This window comes from Accipiter gentilis, chromosome 5, assembly GCF_929443795.1.
Source record: "Accipiter gentilis chromosome 5, bAccGen1.1, whole genome shotgun sequence".
Taxonomy (NCBI): domain Eukaryota; kingdom Metazoa; phylum Chordata; class Aves; order Accipitriformes; family Accipitridae; genus Astur; species Astur gentilis.
The window spans coordinates 46,451,358-46,462,947 of record NC_064884.1 but is presented as its reverse complement, the minus strand read 5'-3'; the positions used below and the strand labels follow the sequence as shown (position 1 = coordinate 46,462,947).

General features: G+C 47.1%; 1 protein-coding gene across 3 annotated transcripts; it reads right to left on the bottom strand.

The window, feature by feature from the left end:
- Nucleotides 1-142: 142 nt before the first annotated feature.
- On the bottom strand, nt 143-11,590 carry ODAD4 (outer dynein arm docking complex subunit 4). Of its 3 annotated transcripts, XM_049799443.1 has the most exons (12): nt 11,469-11,590; nt 10,790-10,921; nt 10,334-10,487; nt 8,328-8,389; nt 7,132-7,288; nt 5,901-6,125; nt 4,661-4,868; nt 3,026-3,112; nt 2,605-2,801; nt 2,309-2,409; nt 1,391-1,469; nt 143-531 (listed from the first exon to the last, which is right to left on the bottom strand). In XM_049799443.1, exons 1-12 carry the CDS (start codon nt 11,580-11,582, stop codon nt 290-292), a joined length of 1,758 nt encoding a protein of 585 aa, XP_049655400.1. In that variant the 5' UTR covers nt 11,583-11,590; the 3' UTR covers nt 143-289. The 3 variants fall into 3 exon arrangements, with proteins under 3 accessions (XP_049655400.1, XP_049655399.1, XP_049655401.1); XM_049799442.1 differs by lacking the exon at nt 11,469-11,590 and having other exon boundaries at nt 10,790-11,135; XM_049799444.1 differs by lacking the exons at nt 3,026-3,112; nt 11,469-11,590 and having other exon boundaries at nt 10,790-11,136.

Below are 11,590 nucleotides of genomic sequence, written 5' to 3'. Positions count from 1 at the left end.
GTCCGTGTCCGTGTGTCGTGTCTCCCCCCCCCCCCCTCGCCCCGGGCTGGGGGCTGCCGCCGCGCTCAGGACCGTTCTCCGCCGCCGGGACAGGGCAGAGGCGGGGTGTCTGAGGCGGGGTGTCTGGGGCGGGGGGGGGGGACACACACGCTTGTCCGCGCTCCCGCCCCACTCGTGGCCGCGGAGCGGTGGGGAGGGCAGGGGGCGGCGCGGACCGGCAGGTGCGGGAGACGAGAGCTGCGGGACCGGAGCTCCTGTTGGCAAACCCGCGGCCGCGGCTCGTCAGCCCCTACTTCTTCTGCTTCTGCCTCGCTCCTCTCCGCTCTTCCCCTTTGCTCTCGGCGTCCTCCTCGCCTCGTTCCTCTCCCCGCTCTTGACGCCGTCCCCGGTGGTCTTCGCGGTTCCCGGCTGCTGCCGCCGCCGCTTTTTGCTTTTCGCCTCCCCGATGCTCTGTGCTTCGCTCGCTTTCCTCTCCCTCTCTACCCTTCTCGAGGTTGCCGTCTTCCGTGCTCCCCGCGCTGAAACTGCCCTCTGGGGAGGAAAACGCAATTTTACACCGCGTTCCGGCACCGAGAAAGCAGGAGGGGACAGGGCCGGAGAGACCCCCCGGCCCCCGCCGCCGCCCTCGGGACGTTCTCCCTCCCTCCTCCGCCTCACCGGACCCGGTTGCTGACGGCGGGGAGCGGGCACCGGGAGCCGGCCGGACCGGCGCCGGGCCCGGGCTCGTCACCCCGGGCCGGGCCCGGCCGTGGACCGCCGCGGGCCCCGGGGCGGAGGGCGGGCTGGGGAGATGCCGCCATCTTCTGCCCGGGCTCGGCATCGCTGCGGGGCGGGGAGCGCGGCGGTGGGGATGGCGAGAGGAACCTCGGCCCGGGTGTCCGTGCCGCGCTCGCAAGGAAACCGGTACTACGTGAATTCGAAGACGCGGCTGATGTTTTCGAAGGCCTCAGCGCTGCGGGTCGCGTTCAGGCACGGTCACGTTTTGCTGCCGACCGCGTTCTGGGCCACCGTTTCTGTGTTCTGGGCTCTGGAGCTGCTCTCGGTGTTCTTAAAAGCGGTTTCTTAAATGGGTGGCACCAAAGAGTGAAGCCAGGCTCCGTCACTGTTCTCGAGGCTTCGTTGACATCGCTTACTTTGGTTTACACCAGCTCAAGATTCAACCTTTGCTACCAAAAAACTGAGGCCGCTAATTTTAACTATGCTATGGCTTCACATATAAATGAATTCCTGCTACTGCGTGCTAGTACAGAGGATGCAATATGGGCCAGAATTTCGGATGCTTGCTACCAGGGAATGGGGTGCTTTGTTCCCGTGCCTCAGTCTGTGCTCAAGGAAAGGAAAGTGGACGATTTTGATATTTATGGGGTGCGGAGGTCTAAATGACAACTACCTTTAAGAGAGTAAGCTGTCGTTTCTTCTCTTCTTCCGTGCAGCTCTTCAATGAAGCTTTTGCTCACATCATCTAAGGCCTGAAAGTGATACGGCTCATTAATAAAAGCTCTAGAAATGCAGTTACATACTTAAGTTTTTCCTGCTTTCTTTTGATCTCTGCTGTCACTACCACATCCTTTCTTACCATAAAACTCTCTGCAACAATATTCTTAATTTCTCCCTGCAGTGATTCCTACCTGTTAGTATCCCTTATCAAATGTCTCCTCACCTGAAGATTCCATCTCTCTCACGCTATCGTTTTTCTTCTGGCAGGAGAACGGGCTCTGCCTGAGCTCTGGACACCCATCAGGGACAACCAAATAGGTAAGTGTCTGTGCTGTAACTGTTGCCTGGCAAGGCGTGTGCAGTCAGATCACCCACAACCCACTGTCGGGTCAATGAAGGCTGGCTACCAGAACATGCAGACTGCTTTACTATGGGTCATTGGCCGTGCCCAGAAGTTCTTCCGTGGTTTGATGCAAAGTGGTTTCTCTGGGACATTTTGGAGAGGCCGGAAAAGGGTGAGCTGTGATCAGCAGCTGATAGCAACTGAGCACAGGGAAGGCACCGTTGTATTCTGTGTGTAATGTGTGCCCCAGGGAGGTCAAAGGAAAACTTTCCTTTGACCTGAACAGGGCTGGGGCTTCATCCTTGTATGTGTTGGACTGGTTCATAAACTGGGGTTAAGTTTTCTGAGGCAGGAGGCTTCATAACTTTTAATACATAAACTGATTCAGAGGCTGCATTTTTCCACTCTTAACGTGCTAGCTGTGCAGTGATGTTTTCTCAGTTCACAGGACACTAGACAATAGTTACAGCTAACTTAACTGATGCTGCCTCAAGCTTCTCTCCTCTTTGCAACAGCGCACTTACTTACACTAATGATGGCCTTTTGAGCATCTTCATTGTGAATAAGCTTTGCCTTCTCAAGTGCTTTTTCAAAGTTCAAGATTGCAGACCGGTAATCCTTTAATTTTACTATAATAGACAAATGAAAACATCTATTTTAACCCAAGATCAAGAGAACAACAACAGCTAAACAAGCAAGTCTCTGATGAGAGATCTTGATGTGAACAGTTACTTTGGGTGTTAAACCACAGAGATGTTTTCACTAAGATGCTGAAAGACAGGCTGTCTCTATCCTTAAAACAAAGTATGTATTAACGCCTTTACCTTGTGCTTGTGCCACTAGTACAGTAGCATGGAGTTGCCACTCAACATCTCCTTCTTCATCTGCTGACTGCAGGGACTTCTGTCCGTAATTTTGGGCTGCTTCAGCTTTATCCAGCTCGAGGTAACATTGGCCAATTTCATGGAACAGCCAGGTCTTTTCCAGGCTGGACTTTGCCATTGGTATCTTCTCCTCCCAACTTCAAGCAGAGAGTAAGACAGACAGACAGACATTTACCAAATCTCACTAGGTACAGTTACAATTTCAACCACTGATTCTATTAAAAAAAGGGTTCCTGGTACTATTGGTATAAAAAATTTCACAGGCCCCCTTGCTAGCAGTACGCATAAGCAAACTGAAAAGACATAATCTATTTAATTCAAAATACAGCCTTACGCTTTTTCTGTTACTAATTCTACATACGTGTCAATAGCTTGCTGGAATTTGCCGATTCTGGCATAAACTCTGCCAATGTTATCAAGGGCTCTGGATACAGCATCTGGCAGATCACTGCATTGAAAAGAAAAAGAAATCGTAGTAGCTGACATAGTCTTGTTCCTGATACAGTCTGAGCGTTGTTCAGCCTTACTTGTTTTCTTTGGTGCTCAACATGACTTCAGGCTAGATGTTGAGAAGTAGTGGTAAAGGACCAATGTCATACTGAAAGTCATAAAATCAAGGTAGATTTTTTATTTTACCTAGAGCTGTTGCAACTGACACCCCATAAGACACAGAGGAAAATGCTTTAGTTTTGTCTTGGGTTGGGTTTTTTGGGGGGGGGGGAGGAGGGGAGGAGGTGGGGTGCAAATCTAGCAGTTCTTGTGAAAGTCTTTCCACTTTATTTGCCTCAACTTCCCTTTGTTGCCTTGTGGGTCCCACAGAAGTCCCTACCCGCTCCTGGGTCCCTAACACTGATAGACGATTTCTGTCCAAGAGAAAAGGGAAGATCCCAAAACGTGTCTGCAATGTGTCTACAGACTCCTGCAACATGTCCTGCTCCCTGTGCTCTGATGAGCTTTTGCCCCATGCTAGAGGCAGCTCCTTCTATAATAACGTAGCCTGTGGACTTTAATTTTTTTCCTTAATTAGTCCCCATTCCATCTTTGGAAGTGGCCTGCTTTGACTACCCTTACCTTACAAATGAAAAAAATGATGAAAGGAGAGGATAAATGCCTTGCTGGGGGCGATGCAAGTCATTAACAAGGTCTCCTCTTCACCCTGCTGAATTCCAGCCACCAGAGGGCAAGGCCCCCCCCCAGTCATCCCTGTGTTTCCATCCTTTAAATGTAACTTTACATGTTTTTAAAAGTACTAATATTGTGTATCTCATTCCTGCACCTCTACTGCTAATTGTTAACATTATTTGGCATAACTGGGGAGTGGAGATCACCAGGAGACAGACAGAAATTTCTTAAACCATTATTAATTTTTAAAAAGTGATTTGTGACAATGACAAACAGTCAGTCAGTTACATGTTAAAAGCCCTATGCTGTATTGGGAAAAATAAAACCAAAATCACTTCAATTCAAGCAACTATTCAGTGTTCTCTCCTGTGCTTTGCAAAACTCTTGCTAAGTCTTAAGACTACATTTTGCTCCATTCTGTTTCAGCTGAAAGAGCTGCAGAATGTGTTCTGTATGGTCAGGTAACTGTACCTCTTATATAAGTATTTCAAGCCTGCTATCATGGTTTGAATGCAAATGATTTTAAGAGAAAATGTAGCAGAAAACTTGTGCAATTTAGAGCCTGACCTTCCTGAGAAAGAAGTGCATACTAGAGGCTAAAGTGCTGAGACTGAGACTTGTGTTCTCTTTTGCTTTGCTTCAGCAGAGATTTAGATGTGCCACGTGGTCTAGGTCATTAAAAAATCTGCTTCAGGCTCCTTGTTTTTGAAATAGTGAAGGTAAGAGCTCACTAGAGACCATGATACTTGGGCAGAGTCTGAACGTGTTGCCCTGTTAAATCTCAGGTGAAAATTACAATATTACCTGATGCTAAAACACCTTAACAGAGGTACTTTCCTCTTTTCCCCATCCATCTGAACTTCTCAGCACTTACTTCTCCCTGGCAACTTCCAGATCCATTTTATGGCTTTGCAGAGCTGCCTCCATCTGGCCCATCTCTAACTGAGCATTCCCAATGCAGCTGTGGAGGTTTCCAATCAGTTCATTCTTCTTGGGAACTTCATCATCTGACCACCCTTGTATTGTTTTTAGCACACGCTCAGCTTTCTTGCAGCTTTCTTCAGGGCAGTCACCAGTCAGCACTGGAGACAAAGAAGAAAGTTTAATGCTGGGGTATGTGGGGACCATAATATTGGGGAAGTAAGACAAAGTGCAGTTGTGTAAGCCTCAGACAAAGCTTAGGAAAGGTTAGAGCTCCTCACTCTTCATGCATCTTCTACACTCCTCACTCCAGTCTCCAAGAAATCTGCCCCTAGGAGATGGTACTTCTGACCCTCCACCTGGCGCCACTGGAAATCCCTTTCATCGCAGCAAGTAAGGGGAAATGACCCCTGGTAACACCTCACACTTGCTGAAGAAACATAAAGGAGAATGATGCTTGTCATCCGAAGGTTTTGAAAGCTCATAATTATTGCAGCAAGGCAGCCTGGTCTTGGAGATGAAGTTCTAGCTACGGTACTTAGGTTTTTATCTCCTAAATTAGCCCCTTGTGCCTTCCTGGTGAGCTCTGTTCATTGCACCCAGCTGGGCTACAGTGCTGCAGCAATTAGACTGCAGGATGTTTCTGACACTACCTTCACCCTCCTGTTGTAGCTTAAAATAACTGAATTGCAGTAACAACTAAAGTCTTTTCCCTGCATTGTAAATACGTAGCACAGGAAGAAAGAAAGAGACCAGAAGTGGCCGAGTTACTCCTTCCTTCCAGACCACTGTTTTTCAGCTGCTTCATCACTCTACAAAGGTATTTTTGAACTATAGGAATTATTAAATCCAGTGGCCTGCATTCTCTCAATAAAACAACTTCTGATGACCAGACCAGAGGCATTTGCTAAGCATGCAGCAGTGGCCCACCTGGTTTTGATATCTAAGTGGTGTCCTGAAAACCAATCAGCAAGACCTCACGTAAGGAAAAAGCTCAGAAAAAAGCGTTGAATCCTATATCTAAGAAAGTGTTGGGAAAGGCGAAGAATACAAAAGCAGATACTTCCCCAAAACTGCCTACTAGTGTTTGTTAATATTTGCACTGCTTCTGTTGTTCTGGTCTGTAATTACTACAGCAAATAATTACATGTGTCAATCATCATTTTCTTACTGTTTCCAGCCAGGACACCTACACATATCAATGTCCTCCATACTCTTCACAACGTATCTGCCAACCTCAGCTGGTTTTTGTTTCTTGTCCCGCATCCACCTTTGCTGCCTGAGCTTGCGCTCTCTCACACGGGCATAAATAGGCTTCTGCTGCTGCCAGAATTCACTGCGTGTGTCCAGGTAGGAAATGCCACTCAAAACCAGGTCTGCTACTTTGATCCCCTGCTTTGTGCTGCTCTCCATCAAATCTGAAAATAAGATGGTAGAACCCAGGAGAGTATTAATACATATGATGGATGAAGCTGCGGTTCAGTGGGGGACTGCTTGTGAATGTTTTTCTGCTCTGATAGAAGCATAGGCCTAGAAATTAAAGTCTTCAGTGCTCCTCAGAACTGATGTGATTAGGGGGGAAGTTATGGAAAACTCCTTTGCTGTCACCCATTCTGTGTGTTTTAGCAAGCTAGAGCTGGTGTTCCCAGCCCCTGTAGCTGCTGCCTTCTCTGCTGACAAGAGCCAAGAAGGGGCCCAGTTATTGAGGGCCAGCTGTGATGAGCGAGCACCCATCCTCCTGCACAGAATAACTGTATGGGGCATTTGTACTGAAATGGCACTTTGAAAAGTGTTGTGGATTAGACTGCAAGATAGAAATTTAGAGGGCTTTTATATGCCTGGAAACCAGATAGCCCCAATTTTTAATGCTGGTAATACCATAAAACCTGCGAGTAGACTAAATTCTTAATTACTTCTCTACTACTGGGTAAAGAGTTCCCTAGAAAAATTACTAAAGGCGAATCACCTTTCTGCCTACTTCTAAAATAAGACACTTCTCTGAATCCTGCATCTTGAGCTTAACAGCATTTATAACAAAACCACAAATGAGTTAGTCTTATGAGCAACACTTTGCACTTAATGCAAATATTAGTGGAATTTATCGTTATGACAGAAGTAATGTGTAATGATACTGTTTCTGCTTTTGATTTCATCTGCACAGATTGCTTTGAGCTGATTTACTGTTTGTTATAAAAGCCTGCCATTTAATAGGGAAGGAAATATGCTCATAGTTATGAATATTAGATCTGGCTCCAAAAATACCTGTACTCTCCAGATACCTGCCTCTCTCACAATCACTGCAAGCACTGTGTGCTACGTGAGCTCTGACACAAATGAGGAAGAGTAGTCATAGGGGTATAAAAGAAGAAGAAGAAAAAGAACCTGCTTAGAAGGAACATTTAGTTAAATACAACGGAGAAAGACCTTCATCCTTGAGCAACTTTTCTAGGTAGGCCTTGTCAGCATAAAGCTCTCCAAGAAGCTGTCGCTCTGTTTTTGGATTCCTCACAGGCTCCCGTTTCCTTGTCCATTTTTGATCCTTAGTCAGTTTGACCTGGAGTTTCTGATTTGCTTTTTTGCTCTACAGCAAGAAAAGATAAAGGAGGTTGGGGGACGTTAGTGGGAAACAGTACAATTAGCAGAATTCTGTTTACATTCCATATAAGCCAACTTATTTTTTAAATAAAAGCAAAAACTCAGTGTCTCACCAATTGCTTTGGTCATGAGCAACTGAAATTTTGCACCCGATTGTGCTCCCTCACTTCCAAGAACAGGAGGGGGCATTGTAGTATTAGTATAGCGGGCAGCACAGAATTAGTTCTGCCCCGTGACTTGTACTGGTCTGGAGGGCTGCGTGGTCAGTGCTGTGGGAGGTCATTAAGGCTGTGGAAAAGGCAGGTCTAGTTGTCCACAGTCAAAGAAACAGAGCCCGTAACAGCGAGGGCTTCTGAAACTTGCAGAGGGTATTTCTAAAGTTTCACATTCAAACTCCCAACAATCACAGTGCTAATCTTTAGGCCCCTTTGTACAAATTGTTTTTACCACTGAGTAGCCGTGATTCCAGCTGAAAGAAGCCATGAGAATTCACTGCACTGACTTCAAAGTGAAATGTGGCTTGGCATCTCAGAGGAACAAGGCACTACTTCAATGGACCACCCCAAAATTAAGCAATCGAGAAAGTGTCCATTATCAAAAATGTGAACCTTAAACATCAGGTAAAACCAAAGTAAACACTGTAGATAAATGTACCCTGGCTCCGACCTCAGTGCTGTTACTTATTAGCCTTTGATGGGTGATCAGCAACACCAGACAGAAACAGTCAGGCTAGCAGAGAAATTTCAAACTGGCCTTTGTTTCTCCTTGGTTGCTCTTCCCTGCCCTTCTGCCTTCTCCCTTAAATTTTGTGTAGCTTGAGCCAGAACTACATTAAAAGCAGGTGCATAAACACTCTTGTTAACGGATCAGTGTGCTTCCTATGCTCAGAAGGCACTTCATTAGACCAGCCATATCCACGCCCATGTTGCTGCAGAAACAATTAATCCTCTAATGCCTATTCCAGAAAGTATTAGCATTATAATAACTCTAGTTGGCTTCTAAAGCAAGAGCTCTTTAGACTGTACCTCTGCCTGCCTGCTTATAAAGCACAGATCCTCTTTATTCTCCAGTTTAACTGAGGATGGACCTGCAAATACAGAGAAAATACTTGTTAGTGTTCAAGAATAGCAGTGCAGAGGCTTTAGAAATTAAAATGACCATAAATGTGCCAAGCCTATAATATCCGGTTTGAAATAAAGCTTTCTGCTAGTTCCCTCATATAAAATATGTGGATGTTGGTATGTTTGGTAAGCAGGGAACACAGCTCATAGATGCAGCTCCTCTCGGGATTTTAATTACTATTTTCACATTGCACCAGGGGCTCCCATCACAGTGCAATTTTCCTACAGAGACATGCTACATCCTGCATGGAAACAGAGGAAGAAAAAGAATGGCAGGTTCTTCTGAGGGATGACACCTGAAGCTTGGAACAGAAGGAAAGCTCTAAGCACAGGGATTTCCAGCAATCCAGAGAACTGACATTAGGGCAAAATTCCCATTTAATTTTCACTCTGACATCCAGTTCTGCTATTCAGATTGCACGCTGGCAGTGGAGGTAAGAGTGAAAAATAGCTCCTTGTTTTGGCCTGGTCAGAAGGAAGGAAAGAGCTTCACATGCTGTTGTAGAAGGATTTCCTTCAGCAAGGCAACTGCGCCAAGATGAGCAATGTGAGTACACGCGCATCACGGAAGGTAGGTGTTTCTGAATCTGCCAAGCAAAGCAGATTCAGTAAAGCAGTTTTGGGGATGTGCCCTGTTGATGTTAATGTGTGTGCATTTCCCAACTATTTAAACATCTAGATCAAATGCTAACATGTTTTCTTGCTGCTTTTCTCCTGCATCTAGGAGCTTCACTCAATTAAAAATCTTCTTGGTGTTTAGTCTGTTCATTTGCCTACAGCCCAGGTGTTTGAAGGCATTTAAACCTCTTAGCTCAGTATATCAAGCATTTCAACTGAGAGTTGCAAAGATATCTAGGCATTTGTATGAAGCTAAGAAAGCAGCAGTAACAGAGGAAAGCAAGCCAGATCTGGAAACTTTCCCTGTTTTTTTTTTTTAATAAATACCACATATGAAGGAGCTTCAGGCTTTTAAGCAGCTGGGACATGAAGTTCATCTGTGACACTTTGAAACTGATTTCAGGGAGATTAAGGCACTTAACTATCTCAACATCAGGGCCTATGTGTACGGGTGTGCTGCAGGGTGTGTCCTGGCTCTGTGAAGGGACAGGCTGTTGGGGATCCACCTGAGCAGTCTCTGACTAGCCAGGCGGGTTTTACAGCAGCCTTGCCAGCTACGCACAGGCTGCTCTATGCACGTGTCTAGGGTGGCAGCCCCAGCTGAGGCGTGTGTTCGTGAGAGTGAGTGCACGTCCTGTCCGTGCTTGTTGGCGTATGAGAGCGTTGCTAAGAGAAAAACTAAGGGAAAAGGGACAAGTTTTCAGTTTGCTTTGAACATCACTAGGTCCTTGGCCTTTCCTGCATCCTGCAGGACTCCATTCTATGATCGAAGCCAGAAATTATGAAAGCAGTGCTCCATTGCAACAGTCAGCAGTTTCACTGGTCTTATGCAATGTAAATTGGAGGAAAGTCAGGATCTCAGGAAGGCCGGTCTCGGGTAGCAAGGCAAATTTCATTACAAACTTTGAATATTAGGATAAAGATCTCAAAATGTATTCTGTAATCAGTAGGGCTGTAAGTAGATGAGCTGCTTTGTTCTGTTTTACCTAAAACATTTTCATGGTGACTTTGGAAATTTAAGTTAGTGTCATAATTTACTTATATAACTGAAGTTATTAGACACTGTGTATGAATAGGCATTCAGCCAAAAGAAGAAGAAAAAAAGAACAGGGCTGTGCTCTTTTTGGTGCTTCATGGTTTCACCTAAGAGTGGCCACTGAGTGCATGAATCCAGAAGCAGAGAGACTGCTGTTGCAGGGTCCTTGGGTCACTTGCTGAGCTAATATGCCATCAACTGTCCACCAAACAGCTTCTGGCTGTGCTTGTAGGGGCCATAAAACGAAACGTCTTACTTCCAATGCAGTTGACAATTGCCTCCTGGGATTTCTCAATACCCAGCCTGAACTTCTGTAGTTCTGGACGTAGTCGGTAGCCTCGATGATAAAACACTAACGCAAATTCAAAATCACCCATGGTATATAATATCTCAGCTTTTTGGTAAAGTCCCTAAAATGATATTGGGGAGAAAAAAAAAGAAAAAAAATAAGTTTGAGAGGTCTCAATTAATTCCCTGCTAGGCAGAAACGAGAGCCCTGTGCTATGGCTCTCTGCATACAATAAAATCTCATCCTGAAACTCCTTCTCAGTTGCTGACTAAGCACCTCCACCTCTCTGGAAGCAATAAAAATGTCAAGGGTGTGTTTAGTTAGCTCTTTCTATGCAATACTGTCTCCCAGACCCTTCAGAATTTCACAGATAGAAAACCAGTCCTTGGCCATCCCAGACTGTTACCAGTTCGTGCTGTTTACCTTGGAGAACGTTTTGTCGTTTTGGAGAGAAGCTTCAGCATCTTTCAGGGAATTTTCTGTGTCTCCAAGTTTCAGGTAACATTTCGAGCGGGCGACTAGACAGTCCTTGTCTCCTGCTCTCAGCTTCAGTGCCTGGAACGCAGCAGACAAGGGTAGGCCGTCAGTGCCGGCGCAACAGCACAAACGCATACAAGCATGGATATTTGATGCGACCTGCTCTGCCCCAGCACAGCTCCTGATGACGGATGAGGATAAAACCCCACCGCTTTCACTGAAAAAAGTATTCTCTTGCTGTTTGCCCATTCCCTCTGCTGCAGCTACCCCGCCTTTCCATGCCAGAGGTGCTGCAGCCCCTCTCCCAGCGCTCCCCCACTCCAGACGGGAGCTGCACCCCCTCAGCCCCCCCGCCGTGTGTCACCCCCCTCACGCTGTGACCTTCAGGCGCCCTTGGGGACAATTCCCCTCCCGCCCCCGCCTCGGTGGGCCGCATCTCCACCTCCCCCCGCCGTGGGTGCCCCCTTCGCCTACGTCCCCCTTCCCTCCGCCACCCGCCCCCACGCGAACCGAGTGCCACCGCCACGCGTGGGCCTTCGCGGCCGCCACCTCCGAGTGCCACCTCGGGGCCCCCTCCTCGCCCCCGCCGCCGCCACCGCCCCCGGCCGCGCCGCGGCACCCTCACGTTGTTGAAGCAGGCCAGGGCCTTGCCGTACTCGCCCCGCCGGCACAGCAGCGTCCCCTCGGCCATGAAGCTGGGGAAGGTGCCGGCCGGCACGGAGTCCTCCGCCGCCGCCATGGCCGGGC